This window comes from Pleurodeles waltl, chromosome 6 (assembly GCF_031143425.1).
Source record: "Pleurodeles waltl isolate 20211129_DDA chromosome 6, aPleWal1.hap1.20221129, whole genome shotgun sequence".
NCBI lineage: Eukaryota > Metazoa > Chordata > Amphibia > Caudata > Salamandridae > Pleurodeles > Pleurodeles waltl.
Window position 1 is genome coordinate 216,508,909 of NC_090445.1, and position 18,615 is coordinate 216,527,523.

General features: G+C 42.4%; 1 protein-coding gene across 5 annotated transcripts in view; it reads right to left on the reverse strand.

Annotated features, from left to right (window-relative positions):
• GPATCH8 (G-patch domain containing 8) overlaps positions 1 to 18,615 on the reverse strand; it is a 264,134-nt gene that overhangs the window by 86,592 nt on the left and 158,927 nt on the right. For all 5 annotated transcript variants that reach the window (XM_069237916.1, XM_069237917.1, XM_069237918.1 and 2 more), the window contains 2 exons: positions 6,855 to 6,941; positions 3,420 to 3,563 (listed from right to left, as the gene is read on the reverse strand). In XM_069237916.1, the coding sequence (XP_069094017.1) occupies positions 3,420 to 3,563; positions 6,855 to 6,941 (231 nt within the window). The remainder of the gene's footprint in view (positions 1 to 3,419; positions 3,564 to 6,854; positions 6,942 to 18,615) is intronic.

Here is an 18,615-nt window from a genome sequence, read left to right on the forward strand (position 1 = left end):
GTGGCTACCCCGAGGAGCCCCCCCCTTGCCTGCCTGCATCACTGAAGAGACCCCTTGGTCTCCCACTGAATCCTATTGCGAACCGGACGCCTGCTTACACACTGCACCCGGCCGCCCCTGTGCCGCTGAGGGTGTACTTTGTGCTGACTTGTGTCCCCCCCCCCCCCCCGGTGCCCTACAAAACCCCCATGGCCTGCCCTCCAAAGACGCGGGTACTTACCTGCTGGCAGACTAGAACCGGGGCACCCCCTTCTCCATTGAAGCCAATGCGTTTTGGGCACCACTTTGACCTCTGCACCTGACCGGACCTGAGCTGCTGGTGTGGTAACTTTGGGGTTGCCCTGAACCCCCAACGGTGGGCTAACTTAGACCCAACTTTGAACCCTGTAGGTGGTTTACTTACCTGCAAAACTAACACTTACCTCTCCCAGGAACTGTTGAAAATTGCACTAAGTGTCTAGTTTTAAAATAGCTATATGTCATTTGTGTGAAAACTGTATATGCTATTTTGCTGACTCAAAGTTCCTAAAGTTCCTAGGTGAAGTACCTTTCATTTAAACTATTACTTGTGAATCTTGAACCTGTGGTTCTTAAAATAAACTAAGAAAATATATTTTTCTATACAAAAACCTATTGGCCTGGAATTGTCTGAGTGTGTGTTCCTCATTTATTGCCTGTGTGTGTACAACAAATGCTTAACACTACCCTCTGATAAGCCTACTGCTCGACCACACTACCATAAAATAGAGCATTAGAATTATCTCTTTTTGCCACTATCTTACCTCTAAGGGGAACCCTTGGACTCTGCATACTATTCCTTACTTTGAAATAGTGTATACAGAGCCAACTTCCTACACACAGGAAAATATAAACAGAAATGTTAATGTTTATTGTGCATCACTATGGAGAATTGAAAATGGCAATGAAACGCTTACTTTAGGGTTTCATGGCCATTAATCAATTTTTGAGGGGGGTGGCAAATGTGTTACAATACTATTAGGCCTCCCAGATAGTGGTTGTGGATGCATGTTGATAGAGAAGAGACTGCGTACCGGGTTGACAGGCTGTCCATGGGCCAGGCTAGCTGCTTCCCTATCCTTTAAAGGAGAGCACAGGAACGAACATTGCCCTTCCACACACAGGGTGTAGTACGGGCGTGGAATAAGGCGACCAGATACTAAGGTTGGAAGGGTAAACTGACAGTTCACCTCACTATGGACTAGTGATATGCTTCCAGAAGTGGGGCAGCTACAGGGGCTTTCAAAATGGGCGCTAATTGGTATTGAGAAGTTGGGGGACATTTGAAAGGACCAGGCATACATCACATTCGAAGCCCTACAAACAGAATTCAACCTAAACAACACTGAGCAATACAAATATCTACATACAGGTGGGACACGCCCTTCGATGACATATAGTGGAGGGTGAACAGTTTCCTTTGGCAGCCCCACTAGAGGACCAGGTATTAATGGACCCCCTGACAGACAGGGAAATCTCCCTTATGTGTCGGAAGATAATGAACAATGCTCCAGACCAGGGGGGAACTGCCGGCTGTCTGGGACCTAGACATAGGACTGACTGACGACTATGACTGGACTGAGGCACTGCAGAGTCCTAGGGAAATTGAGATCTGACCCCGCTTCAGAATGGTACAACTTAAGGTCTTCCACAGGGTCTATTACTCCAGGACCATGCTGCAGAAAATAGGAAAGGAGAGCTCCCCACTGTGTCTGAGGTTGCGAGCAGGAAGGGTCATTTATCCATATATTGTGGGAATGCCCCAGGATACAAGAGTACTAGGGAAGGGTAACAGATATGAGTCGGGTTACAGGCCTGGTGGTTCCTCTGCAGGCTAAATGGTGTCTGTTAATTGTCACTGGTGGGACACAGTGGCCCAGATACCAGAAAATCTGGTTACCGATTGTATCGATAGTGCAAAACGAAATATAGCTAAACACTGGGGATCCTCCCAGTAGCCTCTGGTGTCAGATTGGGAACCAGACCTGGATTGGTGTGAAAAAGCAGAACATGCTATATACCTCAACAGAGGATGCCCACAAAAATGGGAGAAGGTATGGGTAGGATGGACTACCTACCTGGGAACGCAATCGATGGATAGACTCGGGGACTACGCTGGAGGTCTTAAGGTGCAGGGTATATTATGTAATGTTGTTCACCAGAATTTTGCGAGCATCAACCTAGTTAATGGTGGGAATTATGTATTGTCTGATAACAAGTGTATGAATATTGAGCAGTTCTCTAGTTTTAGTCCAAAAAAAACTCAATACATTTTTTGTTCCACTGGAGCCTGTGCGTACCTTTACTTATGCAAATTTTTTACATTTGTAAAATATTTCTTTTAGGAAAGCAAGCAGTTCTTACCCTTCCTCAATTCTTTTAATGACTTGTTTATTATTTTATTTGAAGGATTCGTACAGGAGCATTTGTATGTTGGGGTAGATTTACCCAGTTTACTGAGGGAGTACTGCAGTGCCTTACTGTGGTATGTAACAGTAAATACATGTATAACTAGGGTGCGTTCACAATTCGGAGAATGGGACAGAAAGAATAGGCGGAATCACCTGGTATCACCTCTTGGTGATAGTATTATATAGGATGCCACTCTGCTCATTTTCATAAAAATTATATTTGATTCTCTTGCTGAAGAAGATCTTGAAAGTTTAGTATGTAATCAACGAGATTCTTGTAAGTGATCTTATTGCAGGTACAAGAGAAAAGGAATATCAAAATAGCTTGAATGTTGGGCTGCATCTGCATTTTTGATCTTCTTGGAGTGTTGGGAGGTATCCCTGGTGCACGGATGTGTGTGTCCAGTGTATGAAAAAGGAACTGGGTTCTGCCAGTTGCCTCCTGTGGTGCAAGCATACACCACCCACTATGGTAGTTGTTTCCTAATATAGACACTGCATTATGCCTCTCCTGGGAACGAAACCTTCCAAGAAGAACCAAGTACAAAGCCTTCTGCTCCATAGGTCACAGGGAAAGTTGTGGGTAGGAGCTTAACATCTATAAAAAGTACTTCTTTGACACTGATAGTCACAAGGGTTAAGATTTAATTACAAAAAAAACTAGGCATATCAGTTCGACAGTATATTCATATATGTGCATCACTATGTTAACGACATTTGTTAATGCATTAAATGTTCTCTTGTATTTTATATCAAGGGCTTATTTTGACAGTGTTTCAGGGTATGTCAAAAGACATTCACACAATGAAAAAGTGTAACGATACAAACAGGAAGTACGTCTGAAACCGTGGTAGACTAAATAGGCCTAGATTACCAGTTACTCAACGAACACGTTAGGGTACTCTCAAATCCCGGACATCTACTACACCCAAATAACAACAGATGTTGCCAATAAAGAGATCTGGCATAGGATCCCATCACTTATCTTACTTGTTTGTGTGCATGGTCATAGGAGTTGATGTGGTTGTCAAATTCTTGGTGCTTTTGGTACTGCTTGTCACATAATTCACAATAGAAGTTTGCTCGCAGATCTTCCAGTGCTTTGGCAATGGCCTTCTCTTTGTCAACGTATTCCTACAACACAAAAAAAAAAAAGATACAGAATAAAGAAAAACATAGGAGCAAATATTTCAGTATAACCCTAAGGGCACTGAATTATTTTCTTCCAGATGCATAGACAGGGACGGCTGTTGATCACATGACTAAAGCGTAGTAGCTAATGGGACACAAGTTCATAGGTTTGGGAGTCACTTTTCTATATATAGCAACAGGACACCTGAGGAAACATCACTAGATGATATCTATGGAGCCCTGTGAGAAACTTACTCGGGTGGGTGAAACTGGGCAGAAGCAGTACTCACTGTGTGGCATTTCTTCAAGGTCTGTCCATCATGTAGGGCACCTATTTCCAGTGCTCCCGGACATCTTGATAGAGAGAAGCAACTTTCTTTTAAAGAGCCAATGACCCACGTGTTCTGTTTTTTTGCAGAAACCCCCACATCAAGGTCATTTTCGCTCCGTTCTCCCCAAGAGACATCAAACACAAACCAATCTGAGTAATAGCTGAGCAACAGTCCTGAAACATCAAGACCATGGCAACAGAATCTACATGGGACTTACAGAATGCCTAATCAACAAATCAAGAATGTAGCCGCAAGACATAATTATGAGAATGAAAAGACGCCCCTGCATCACCCCTCTGCACGTGTTGCCTATTGCAAGTAAGATATCCTTCATAGCACTTGGCATTGCTCACAATGCAACTCACAGCACTGCATCGATTTTTCTCTAGTAGACATTCAAACTTTACACCTAACAGATAAACCTTAGTTCAGCGCCCCAATAATCAGAACTACTAACTGTAGCAGCGGCATAGGTTTAAGGTCTTTTCTGGAGCAATATTGAAAACCATGCAACACCCTACGGAAAAAACACTGATTATCAGCACTACCTAGCCTAAGAAAAAAAATAAAAAATTGGCTCTTCCCAAAGCACAACTCATCATCTAGAAGACTACATGTTATCACTGTGTCAAACAGATCAAAATGCTCCAAGATCTTTTATGCAAAGGTCCTGGTGGATTAAGCCCACATTATCACGGGACACTAGAAAATACAGGAGGGCTTCTAGTTCTTTCCCACAAGAGTGCGAGGCAGAATATGGTGCTCTTAACAAGCACCATCATCAATATCACCATTTTATGTAACAATAAGAAATCGTAGGGTACATGCATGCCCAAACACTTACTCTTACACATTTTAACACGCTATGTACTTTTGGAGCCTTGCTTCCAATATCGGCTGTTCCCAGTTTTTTTTTTCATGCACAGACCAGTCTACAGCCAACTCGCTTTCGAAAGGCATGTCTTAGATGATAAAAATCAAAGTGCTTCCGAGACCTGGTCAGGGCCACTAAGAACTCATAAATGATAGCTGCTTACTCTATCGAGTAAATGCTTTAGGCCTCACAAGAGTTTTGGGAAGTGCTTTAAAAATAGAGACATGTGAAGCACAAGTAAGGGGCATACCCTGTGTGGCACAAATCTGTATGGTCCCAGCACACAAGGTTTGACAATTAGGATCACAATTCAATATTCTACCAATCATGCACTCCCCCACAGTATGACTTATTATCCGTCCAAAACTTGCTTCAGTAACACACAAAAGAGGTCTGAAGCACTATATAAATGCTGCAACGCATTACAATACTATAAATGCTTTTGAATCACATCAGTCCTGCCACCAGGTGACATCTACTCACACAAGCAGGTGAAAGGCCACAGCAATGTTTTTGGCTTTCCTACCATGTATCTTAAAGAGCGGACCAAACAGTCCTGGCATATTCCAATCTGTAGCAGAGCAAGTCTGCGTAGACACCTTACTGTGTTGCCAAAGCGCCCACAGTCAATATGGTAGGTTGCAGTGATCAAGCAGACCAGCTACAAATTGGGCAATACTGGAGAGATGGCAGTGTGCAGTGGTACACTGAGAAGAAAGGCACAGAAGCATGGACAACACACTTGCGTTCAGTCAAAGGAGGTCCTGAGATGGAGGGATGTTTGCTGCTTCTGATTGGGGTTTGGCGAACTCGAACCACGGCGAAGAGCTCTTTGGTGTTTGGTGCAGTGGAGCTGATGCGGTCCTTCAGGGTGGCTTTTCTAGTGAATCTGATGAGGTGGTGGGATTTGATGGCAGATTTGAAGGCTGCAAAGTCTTCCAGAGACTTGTTGTTTCTCCATCTTTTTTCTAGCAGTCTGCAGGTGCACCTGGAGTCCTAGAGTGTGGGGGAGAACCAGCTGGCCTTCATGAGGTTGAGTTTAGCCGAGGTCGTTCGAAGCAGTGCTCGGGTGTTGGCGCATTCGTAGATCCATTGGTGGAAGTTCCGTGCTGAGATATTTGCATCTGTGGTGAGGGGAGGACGTGACTTGCTGAGGGTGTTAGTGAGCTGCTCCTCAGTGAACTGGTTCCATTTCCTATGTGGGGAGCAGAGGGTGCGGAGGTGGATGGTAGGTGTGGTGATGGGAGAAATTAATGTAGTGGTGGTCGGTCCAGTGTAGCGTTGAGGTGATGTTGCTGGCAGAAAAAACGGGGTTGAGCCTTTGTCCAGTGATGTGTGTTGGCATGGTGACCATTTGCCTGAGGCCTATTGTGGCGAGGTTCTCAAGCAGGGAAGCGGTGTTGTGGTCATTGCAGTTGAGGTCACTGAGGAGAAAGTAGTTCATGGAGGCGAGTGAGTGGAGAGATGTCGACGATGGAGTCGCTAAAGGCTGGGTGGGGGCCGGGTAGCCTGTAGATGAGGGTCCCTCGGTGGGTGGACTTAGGGGTGATGTGGATCTGGAAATGGAGGTGCTCCTTGAGGGGGAAGTGGTGTTTTGCATTGGTTGTCAGGCATGGATATGTGTATGATGACCAGAAGGCCGCCTGGCAGAGGGGGCTGGTCTTTGCAGAGCAGTTTGGAGTCGCTGGGGATGGCGATGTCCGGTGCTGACACTTGGTTCGTCCATGTTTGGGTGAGAAAGGCGATGCCTGGGCGGGTGGAATCTAGCTCCAGGTGAGTGGAGTCTATACACTTACATTACCCTATGAAAGTAGATTCTAGCTTTTTTCATGAAAAAGCTTTTTGTGGATATAATGGTTTTGGGGAAGGTAATGATTAGGGGCAACTATGCGTCGAGTAGGGCACTTATTAATCATGTGTGAATAATAGAGTCCTCTACCCTCTGTTTCCTACAGAACATCAAGCATGAGGCGTTTGTGTGATCCAGTATCTCTCAATATTAGTACACAAGCAAACTTTGTCAACTTTACGGAAAAATCACTGAAATCTAAAACCAGTATCAAAATGATAAATGGAGTATAGCAATACTTTGTATTTCTGCCTCAGCTCTTCGGTGTCTTCTTTCTCCACTTCCAGGGCCCTGCGGCGCTCTGTAGCATCTTCTGCATAGTCCATCTGCACCAGATAAAAACACAACTGTAAATTTACAAATATCAGGTGCAAGAAAATAGGTTACATGGTCATAAACTGATTTGAAAAGAGACATGAATAAAGTCAATGCGCTCAAATGCAACTACAAACTGAACTTTTGTGCTAAAGAAATTTTGTGCACATTTCTTTTAATATGGTCTTCACTGCACACGTTTACACATCCTAAAAGTGACAGCAAGGCCGATATTCAAGTCGATGAGCACCATTACTTTAACACAGTTCCTCATTTCTCAAGGTTGTAAATAACAGGTGTCAATGGTATATAGTTTAACTCGTGATGGTCAGTCACACCGGATAATAGCACTGAGCTACCTTTCTTACATCTGGGTATGTGGTATAACTATGCATGTAGAAATGAAGCATACTAGGAAAGCAGCCTTCCTAAATAAGTGTTGGAAAGTGGTTTTGTGCCAGTGCTCGAACGCAAAACCTATAAGCTTCGATAAGACAATGTTTGTCTTCGATGGCTGTTAGACTGCTAAAAGTCTCTAGTTCGTAAAGCTCAGCAGCTTAGTTGTGGTATGGGACTCGGCATGCACTCTGAGTAGCAGGCCGGGTCTGAAAGACAATATCCTGTGTAGCTGCCACAAGGTGGCCCACCATTAGCTTCAATATGACGACTCCAGCTGGCAACCGAGCATTAGAGGACAGGTAAGATCATTTCTGACCAGTTAACTGTAAGTGCACTCCACCTGGGAATAGTCTTCTGTTACATGAGCTCAAAGTCTTGGTAGCATGAGATTTCTGCTTTGCAGAAATGTTATTCTTACACCTTCCCATAGCAACAGAAGATCTGTAATGTCAAATTACACATGCATGACATTCTTCGATGTTTCTGCTTAGAGTGAAAGTTCGTTCCTTCTGTATTCCTGGCAGCTATGCTGGAGGTTCCTGGCATTTATTCAATGGCAGACTGCACAAGTTAATCTCAAAAACCGTCTTTCCTATTTTCTTGTAAGGGCAGTATTTGGCATTGCCTACGTGGAGCAAAACAGTGATATCTTTCGTGCAAGATGAAAAGATTTTAGTAAGATTTGAAATGCCCAGAGTTCCAACATGTTTATGTGAGACAATTTGGGATCACGGACCTGAATCTTTGGCTCTTCCAACTGGGGTTATCATTCAGAAAGAATGTATCCATCACCAATATTTCAAATAAGTTGAATTAAGAAACCCTTTCATCATGCTAGGTCATTTAATTTCAATGGGAAAGATCAAAGCATCCCAATTTTTCTACACAGGTTCTTGGGCTCAAACTACTCTCACCACTAGTCCACTGTCTCCATTTGGAGTCACCTTTTTGGCAACAGGAATACACAGGTGGCCACTGAGGAAGAAAGGAGATGAGACGAGATGTTGGAGTAACATTTTGTTATGTGTTTGGAATGTAATTCGATTCAGGTGGTAAAATACTGAATCTTGTATGATATAGAACTTTAGTGGGAGAGCTGAGCAGGATCTGACTCAGTGGGCATTAATCTGCTTGCTTCTTGTATATCTACTACAGGATTAAATATACCATAATTTCTACTTCGTGTGATGGCTCATTCAATACAAGAATACTGGGGACTAGCTGGGGTAAGGAGCAGGCAATTATTGACACCAACGTAAAGCACTGCTTTCTACTGTTGGAGCAGCTAGAACCTTCTGGGGATCTTACAGCCACGTGAAGAGTTTTTAAAGTAGATTTTCCCACCAGAATTTGTAAAGAGGTACTGTACTGTGTACATTATCAAAGCATTTTTATCGATATTTGGAGAAGTTCAACTCCCAGCAACATACTATTAAAATGTTTGAATCCCCAATATTCAACGTACAATGGATCTGCTCAAGCTATTTGCATGTCCTGCATAGGAGACATTCTTCAAGCTGTCTTCACTCGCGTATCCTGCTCAAGCGGCATCACGCCTCAGCACGTGACAGGATTAAGAAATGCGATCCTGAAGTGGCGGCCATTTTAACTTGTGACCAAAGTTACAGCATCCATGTTAATAGCTATAATGCATCCTAGCTTTGTAAAAACAGGCAACTAAGTGAAATACGTTTGGGTGATTGGAGATTCCTTCATTTCACATTTACATTTTGGACTCCTTACAACATTTACAACAGTGAGAACTTAATTTACTGGATTACAGTGAACTAATCCAGTAATTAGTGGTGAAGCAAGGACACTGAACAATTCCACATTATATAAAAAATTAGTTAGACATTCTCTTTGCGTCCTCCACAAGCCTTTTGGTTTTCAGGATTGGAACCTTCTTTATAATGAAATGAGTGGAAAGGGTATTTTTTGAATTACACTGAAATAGATAGAAACATGTCTTTCGAGCAGAAGTGGTAAATGTTAATGCATTTGTTTAAGAAGATCCAAAGGAATAAAAATCTTAAGCTAAATGAATGAAATTGTTCTTGAAACTGATGACAATGTTTTTAAAGCTGCTCTGGAGAATTTTGTAAGTATTTTGCCTCTAAAGGTTGCACTGGAATTACACAATGTTTTCAAAGAATACAACTAAAATATTAATCTAATGATGAGTATGTTAGCAAATTGAAGAAATTAGCAGTGGATTGTGCTTTTGGGGTGTTGTAGGAGGATTTAATTTGTGATCAAGTGGTCATGCATGCTTGTAACCCTGACATCCAAGAATGGGGATGCAACGTTAAATGATGTGCTTGCTATTGTTTGCAAAGCAGAGACATCAAATAGGTAAGTACCTTGAAGCCTGAAACAAAATAAATGGATTTTGTATCTAAACTCGGTAGTAGTTCTAAGAAATAGAAGAAGGGAAGTAGTTTAAAAGGTTCAAGTTCATTTTAGGGAACCACGTAGGTGTTATAGGTGTGCTAACTTGGACCATTTGCCACTTGTTAAGTCATGACCTTAAGGTAGTGGGCCAATAGGATAAATTTGTAGAAAGAAATGGAACCGATTGTTACCTGCAACTCATGTTCTCTCATAGGGGAATTTCCATGATAAGACATAAGCACTGAATAGTCCCGCAGACATACAGGGGCCCCGGAGCAGTTATTTAATACATCTTTTTAAGTGGAGATTTTCGTCATTCTTCAGAAAGGCCTTTAAAGGCACTTACGAGACAGATAATACAGCCTATACACCTAGACTACACTAGCCAAATTTTTCATAAAAAAATAGGCAATACATTAAAAATGTGTAAATTTAAGATGTTTTACAAACAGTATAAATCTCCTTTTCAAACACCATTTAATGATGGAGACGAGGGATAGCAGGGTAGACTAGCCTAATTGGCTCCCATTATATGGCTAAAATAAAAGCTGTGATTTAAGAACCTACAGACCACCAGCATCACATCATGCTCAGATGGTGGTAGATGCCTCAGTTCGTTTTGAAGGCAATATGGGACAAACAAGTCATCCAGGATACCTCTGTCCATTCCACCCGCGAGGAGTGAGGGTTGCTAATGACTTATGGAAATTCCCCTACGAGAGAACAGGAGTTACAGGTAAGAAACTATTCCTTATCTTGTATGGGATTTCCATGCATAGTCATAAGCAAAGAATAGAGTAGAAAGCCCATCCCCCACATATCGTGGTGGAGAAGACAGAGGACCATCTAAATAGTTTATGAAAACAGATTTCTGAGGGAAGGCTGTCCTCCTTGAGCATCCGCTCTAGCATCAGAATCTAGGCAGTAGTGTTTAGTAAATGTATGGATCAATTTCCAGGTAGCTGTCTTGCATATTTCTGGAACTGGGACATTACGTAGCAGCAGGGCAGTGGTGGCTGCTTTACCTCTAGTAAAATGTGGTTTTGTTTTAGCTATTAATGGCTTGTTAGCATTTTGATAGCATAGTAAAATGCAAGACAATATCCATCAAGAGATGGATTGTTCAGAAGACACCAGACCAGTGCGCATTGGACCATAGTTAACTAGTTTGTTTGGCGGATAACTTTCGTTTTGTCAAGCTAAAACTTTAGAACACTTCTAAAATCCAAAGAACGGAGAGATCTTTCGGCTGGAGTAGAAGGATTCTGAAAGAACGTAGGTAATGAAACAGTCTGGTTTACATGGAAATCCAACACTACCTTAGGGGGCAATGTCCAGTGAGTTCTCACAACCACTTTGCTAGAATGAAAGAGTGTATGGTTCATGAGAACATAGTGCTTGTATCTCACTAACCTGGCGAGCTGATGTTATGGCTACCAAGAAAGTAGCTTTGCATGTAAGATGTTGAGGGAAGGCTTTGTGGATGGGTTCAAATGGATTCCGCATGAGATGAGAAAGCACTATATTGAGTTCCCATGGAAGCGAGGGGCATCTAATGGGAGGAAAAACCTTCTTCAACCCTTCCAAGAAATCTTTAATGATTGGGAGTTGGAAAACAAAAACAAAAAAATAAATAAATAAAAAAGGTTTGTGACGGACATTTCCAGTAAAGGCCGTCCGATGAACCTTTATGGAAAAGAATTGTGAGCCACATTTAGGCAAGTCTAGGTAGAATCACGTCTTCTTGACAAGTAGTCGGGTCTACTTTCTTAGAGGAAAACCAGATACAAAAGCTCTCCCATTTGAAGGCGCAAGCTGAGTGGGTGGAAGGTCGCTTAGCCTCTTTGAGGACCTCCATGTAGTCTTGTGGCAAGTTCAAGTGTCCATACTGCACTAACGTAGGAGCAATGCCGTCAAATTCAAGGAGGAAAGAATGGGGTGTACCATCTGCCCTCCAAATTTCGTTAGTAGGTCTGGATACATGGCAGCTTGAGATGGGGATGCTGTGACCAGTGAAGAAGGTCCGGGAACCACCTTAGGACAGCTTGATCAGGACTGATTGGATTAGGGGTGAAAAAAATCAGTGGAAAGGCTTAAAGAAATCTGCCTGACCAGCTGATCCACAGGGCATTTCCCAATGTCTCTGGATGGTAATACCTGGAGGTGAAGTTGTGGCTCCCTTCTGACAGTCAGACATTTCTGAAGGATCAATAAGCATCGCTCCTCCAAAGGATACACCTTTGTGCGAATGGTGTTGATGGAAGCCCCCTAAGTAATGTAACATATGGAATGGGTTGGACGTGGACTTGTTGGAAGTTGACGTGACGACCCACCTGATGAAGGAGCTGGCAAGTCCAATTGAAATGCAGTTGGGCTTCATGAGATGTAGACGCCTTTATGAGCCGGTTGTATAGATAGGGGTAGACTGATTCAGTGTTTTGTTAGATAGGCAGCCACCACAGCCATGCACTTGGAGAAAGTCCTGGGTGCTGACTTGAGGCCAAATGGTAGTGCCGCCAACGGATAATGGTTGTGTCCAACAAGAAATCAGAGAAACTTCCGATGCCTCCTGGCGATGGGAATGTGGAAGTATGCATTGTGAAGGCTGATGAACAAAGCCAATCTCCCTGACGAAGTTGGGGGTATATTTGATGTAAAGTCAACATCCTGAACTTCTCCTTCCAAACCCAGTTGTTGGTGACTCTCAGATCGAGGATGGGTCTGAACTAGTGCTGGTCTTTCTTTGGTACAAAGAAGTACCATAGGTAGATGCCCTTCCCACGTTGACTGTTGGGAACTGGCTCCACCACCCTCTTTTGTAATACGATGTTGACTTCTGTCCGAGTAAGTGAAGATAGGAAGTGGGCAGCTTTAGTAGAATGGACCGTGGTGGGGTGGTAAACCTGAGACAATATCTGTTCTGCACAATGTTCAATAAGCAAGCATCTGTTATTTTTTTGCCACTCTTCCAGGAAATGTGTTATGCTTCCCCCTACCAGAGTGGATAATGGAAGAGGCAGAAGGGAGGCCTCAAGGTTTTGAAGCTGAGGTTTGTTTTCCACCTTGGGTGGTCTGCTGTGCAGAACGTCCTCTAGTCTCCTTGTGCTGTGATTGGTAAGATCTCTGATGTTGCTGTTGTTGAGATCTGGGCAGCATCCAATAAGAGGTTAGAACTGTCAGAGTAACATTTCCGCTGGGAGGGTTGAAATGATTTTCGTTGCTCTCTAGGTTTCTACAGACCCACAGCCTTCAATGTGTCCAATTCCAGCTTCACTCTTGCCATATCATCCGCATGGCTGCCAAATAGAGAGGAACCTGAGAATATCAAGTTTTGAATGCAGTGTTGCGCTTCCAGCTTTGACGATGTTAGACGGAGCCAAGAGCGTCTTTGCAAGGTGACTCTGTGACAATAGTTATGTGCGGCAAGGATGGAGGAATCCAGAGCTGTGCTTCTAATCTGGTTCAAAACCATTGCCGCATTGTTTATTATTTTTAGGAAGTCTATCCATATGTCCTTAGGTAGGTGTTCAGCAAACTGGTAGATTGAATCCCACAGTGATCGGTCACATCTTCCTAAGAGGACTGTAGCACTTGCTGCCTTCATGGATGTGGCCGCTGTATGCATACTTTGCGGCCTGCAGAATCAAATTTTTCACTCTCCTTATCAATGGAAAATGATGGAGAGGTGGAGTGGACTTTTTTAGTGGCCAAAATAACTACTGAATCAGGTGGTGGATCTGCACAAAGGAATAAAGGATCCCATTTCAGAGGCAGACACTTATTTTGCAGCCTGGATTGAGCAGGCCTGACCATGGCTGGAGAGCGGAACAAATCCATTGCTAGTTTGAGGAGACCTGGTACTAGTGGGAGTAATGGTCTTGTAACAGTACGCAGATGTAGCGTCTCAAATATTACTGATGTGGACTGTGTGTGTACCAACATCGGTATATTGAGTTTTGCAGTCTGACGGACTAGTACCTCTTGAAAGGTATTAATGTCGTCAATCGGAGAGGTGGTGGGGAGTCTGACAAGGTTGGTGAATAGTCTCTGGTGGAAGACATTGAATAATCAGAATACCGTTGATGGGAAAGTGACCTTAATCTATGGTGAGATCCAGGATGGTGGCACTGTGACATAGCACAGAAATGCCTTGTCATCCTCGGTGCTGTTGTTCTCATAGAAGCTGAGGAAGGTGGTAGAGGTGGAAGCACTATTGGTGTAGGAGGCACCGGTGAAGGAGGTGGCGGAAGAGCTAAAGCTTGTGTACGAGGTACAGACAGCGGAGATGGCAATACAACAAGAGAAGGGGAAGACACAGTTGAAGAGTAACTTCTTTTTTCATCAATCCATGACGTCGACAAACTCCGACATCAATCATCCATGCCGATGCCGAGCCACCAGATAGACGATGAGGAACTCCGTGACGTCATGTACTGGCGACGAGACACCCCTCGTGTCGAGTTTTTCCAACATCGATCCAGTCCTTGACAGCAAACAGGTGGGAGACAGGAGTTGCCTCGACAGCGATGTTCTCAATGTCGACCAGGACCTTTGCAGTTTCTGGCCAGAAACACATTTTTCTGTTCCTCTATGTCCACTGGAAGATGAAGGGAGAGCCATGGTGGAAGATTGTCCTTCCCCTCGCTCTGAGGACCCACCGGCAGGATGGCTGATGTTTTTCCCTGTCTTTTGCTTGTAGACAAATCTTCTTTATCACGGAGTGTGCGCCTGGAATTTTTGTTTTTGCAGATGTCACAGGCACAAGGAAGATGTGAGGAAAGAGGGAGATAGATAATACAGACCTCATGGGGGTCTCTTTTGGCAATTTTTCTGCCACAGCAAGGGCACTTGTCAAACAGAAGGCATCTTTTAGGCAAAATGCCACAGTTTTATGTTAAAAAACAACAGGAACAAGCTGGAGCAGCTAGTAGACGTCAAATGTAAGTTATCCATTATTTGACAAAATATTCCTGCGAAAAAAAACTTGTAAAAGGTCGAGCTCACTGCTTCACGTTCCTGTCAGCAGGAGCCGGAAAAAAGAACTGAAGTAACTGCCACCAGCTGAGCATGACGGGATACTGGTGATCTTTGAGTTCTTAAAGGCACAGCTTTTATTTAGCCACATAAAACAGCAGCCTCTGAGGCTAGGTTGCCCTGCTCTACCTCATCTCGATCATTAAAAGGGGTTTGGATAAGTAAATTTATACCTTTTGCAAAACATCCTAAATTTGTAAATTTATGTATTGGTCATTTTTTGACTTCATGATGAAGATTTGGGCTAGTGTAGCCTAGATATATAGGCTGCATTATCTCCTTTTTTAAGTGCTTTTACAGGCCTTCCTGAAGAAAGGCGAAAATCTCTACTTAAGAAGATATATGAAAGAGCTGGTCCGGGGACCCCGCACGTGGGCGGGGCTATTCAGTGCTAATGACTATACAAGGAAATCACTTAGGAGAGAACTAAGAATATCAAGTGGGGGTGAGCATGATGGTGGATCTGCTCAAGGAGAGGTGGAAGATCCAGAAGGTGTTTTGAAACTTAAGGAAACACTTGTTTTGAATATTAAGGATGGCTGTTTGTGGACTCAAAACAAACCTGAATATAGGATGAAGATTGGGTGTGTTAGTCTTAAAACTATTGCTGACTCTGGAACCCCTTATAGCATTATTACTGAGAATGTTTTGAGGAATTATTCTTTAAGGTTGGAACAAAACTTTTCACAACATGTACAACATGAAGGGTGCGAGGATTGATACGATTGGTTTAAATTTGAATTAATGAACTAATATGCGTAAAGTAAATTATTTGCTGCTAAATAAGGTCAATCTGTTTTGGTTTGGCGTGACCAGAAAAAAAAAAAAACATTTTGGAACCAAATAGCAAAGACCAGGTATTGGTGGCAGATGAAGGTGTAAGAGTGGGTGATTTGATGTTGAGAAAGAGAAAACTGGAAATTTACGTGGCTTCAAACATAACATTCAATTAAAAGAGGGCACTGGGTCCAAAATACAAAAAGCCAGGAATATTCCCATTTCTTTGAGGGACGAAGTAGAGAATGAATTAGATACGTTAGTAGCTGCAGGTATAATTGAGCCTATTGAAACTTCTGCATGGATTTCACCTTTAACAGTGGCACACTGTAGTAACAAGTTAAGATTGCGCCAATCTGTTCCATTTAAATCTTAACATTGTAAGGGACCAGTTTTCATTACTTAGCATAAACGAAATGTTGTCTATGTTGAAAAATGCTAAATGGCTCTCCACTATTTTTTTGTCGGTGGCATACAACCAAATTTCTTTGTTGGATGACAGACTGAGAATTAAACAAAGAACCATATCTTTGTATACCTCCAATAGTAATGGTATTGTAGAGCACTTCAACAGGGGGATTAAGAACACCATTCAATTGGCTGTTAAGAGTAACAGTGTTTGTGAGGAGCAAATGGGAACAACTGTTTGGGCGTCTAGAGTATCTAATTGTAACGCTAAAGGGTATTCACGATTTGTGCTGGTGCAGGGTAGAAACCCAAGATGTAAATATAACCCAGGAAGGTTGTTCACAGATAGTGCTGTACACTGGTCAAAAGATGTGGTTTGTGATAGAATTGAATATACATGGTACAAGGAAAAAACCTTTAATATTAAGCATGGGACAAAAGACTTTCATATTGCTGTAGGTCAGGTGTGGGGGGACTGGGGGGAGGGTTCGTCAATTTTATGATCCCATGGAAGTCACTGAAGTGTTAACTAATGCAGCTCGATTGGCAGATGGAAAGGTTTGAAATTTAAAGACGGTAGCAAAATGTTCCTCATCTCGGTCAGCTGACTACTGTAATGGTGGCTAAAGTGATGCAGTCCGTGATGGAGTGCCCGAATCTACAATGGAAATATCAGCTCATTTGAACAGTGTATTCAGTAGTGCAAAGTCTGCTTCTGCAACGTCTGATGGTGTATTATCAAGAACTGCAATATCGGATGGTGGAAGTGTTTCTACACTAAATGAAACTGATATTAATATTGAGCTTGAATCCAAACATAGGAGAAAGCCACCGGTATGATTGAAGGATTATATTTGTGAGAATTAGCCGATGAATTCAAGAGTAATGGGAAATTAATATGGGTTAGAAATGAAGCTATTTGAAGTTTTTTCTTCTCACTTCCTTTTTTTTTTTAAAAACAAGTTAAGGTAGGATGTTATGTGTTTGCAATGTAATCAGATTCTGATGATGTAATATAGAATCTGGTGATCTGCTACAGAACCTTGATGAGAGAAATGAGGAGGTTCTGACTCAGAGTGGATGTTGGTCAGCTTGCTCCTTGTATACTTACTACTGGATTAAATATATTATCTCTAATTCGTGAGGAAGGTTATTCGGCACAACACATCTGCACAGAGAATGGTGATTGGAGTAGAGACAGTTTTCCATGCACAAAGTATATAACCTAACTTAGTCTATCAATGTTCTTAAAAGTGTGAGGCCTGCCATCGCAAGTGAAGAGGAATGATATTCCATAATTTTGCACCTGTGACAACAGGTAAATACCCTCCTTTCCCAACTGTAGAAACCTTTGGAAGTAGTATGGAAAATGAATTAACAGATCTCAGAGATACAGTTGGTGCTTCGAACTTAAAAAGCTATTCAAGTGTGTGTCAGAGAGATAGACCATTCTGTGAATGAGAATAAGTCTTAAACTGAATCCTCTTTACTATTGGAATCCAGTGAGGGTCCTTCAATTTAGATGAGATGGAACAGTGTCTGGGAAGACGTGGTAGTAATCTAGCTTCAGAACTCATCACTAGTTGAAGTTTGTATACAAGTTTCCTGTGTAGGCCTAGGTGAAGAGAGAGAATTGTGGTAATACAGCTAGGAGGGTATGATGGCATGCTTTAGAGTTTTCCTGGTCTTGAAAGGCAGAAAAACGAACAATGTATGGAGAGTTCTTAAAAGCCATATACAAGTGGAACTAATTGGAAGGATATGATTGTTATAAAGTCTCTCACACGCAGTACTTATCTTCAGTTCCAGACTTTATTTTCAGCTCCACTGTTCAGCCTTATACAGCTTTTCCAACCTCTTCCTTCAGCACCTCAGCTTACCCTTCTAATCTCCAGCCCCTTCTCAACATTCTAACACAGCCTCCCATCTCCCATTCCAAGTGTTCCATGTTCCCACTACCACGGGGGAGGAAAAGGAACATACCATTCACTGCCCTGTGTTATAATTATTACCTATTACATCTATATGACTATAATTAAATAACAATCTAACATAACAATAAATCTAATACAATGAATAATACACTACACTACTGGTGCTTATTACACCAAGCTAAAGACTACATTACAACACATCTTCCCCTTTATGACAACAGAAAGTTCATTTGTTACATTTGTTATATTTGACACATAAGAAAATATTGTTCCTACAAGGTCCTTTTCCTTGACATCACAGGCCCTTCACCAACCAGAAGGTGTGGAAGTTCATATGAATATGCATCTTGAGCAATGACAACGGCTTCTCGCATGCGATCTGTTATCTTTTCATCATGAGACACCATCGGAATTTGCCATCTTACTATGCGTTTGGTATTTAACAATCCTGTCCATACTCCAGCACTGGCCATTACTCAACATAACATTTTTCTTTATTTTAATTATGTGGAATGGACTTGTAAACTTAGAATCTTTCCTATATGGCTTCACTTGACCCAAGGGTCTACTTACTAAGACTTGATCGCCCACCATCCAACTTTGCAGTTTCGCCCCATGTTTACTGTCATATTTCTGTTTGTATTTGTTTTGGTGCATTGTTACCCTTGTACTGTTGTAAGTAACTAACCTTTCGTCTTTATTACCTCCCCCAAGCCAAGGTGGAAAGAATTTGGTGCCT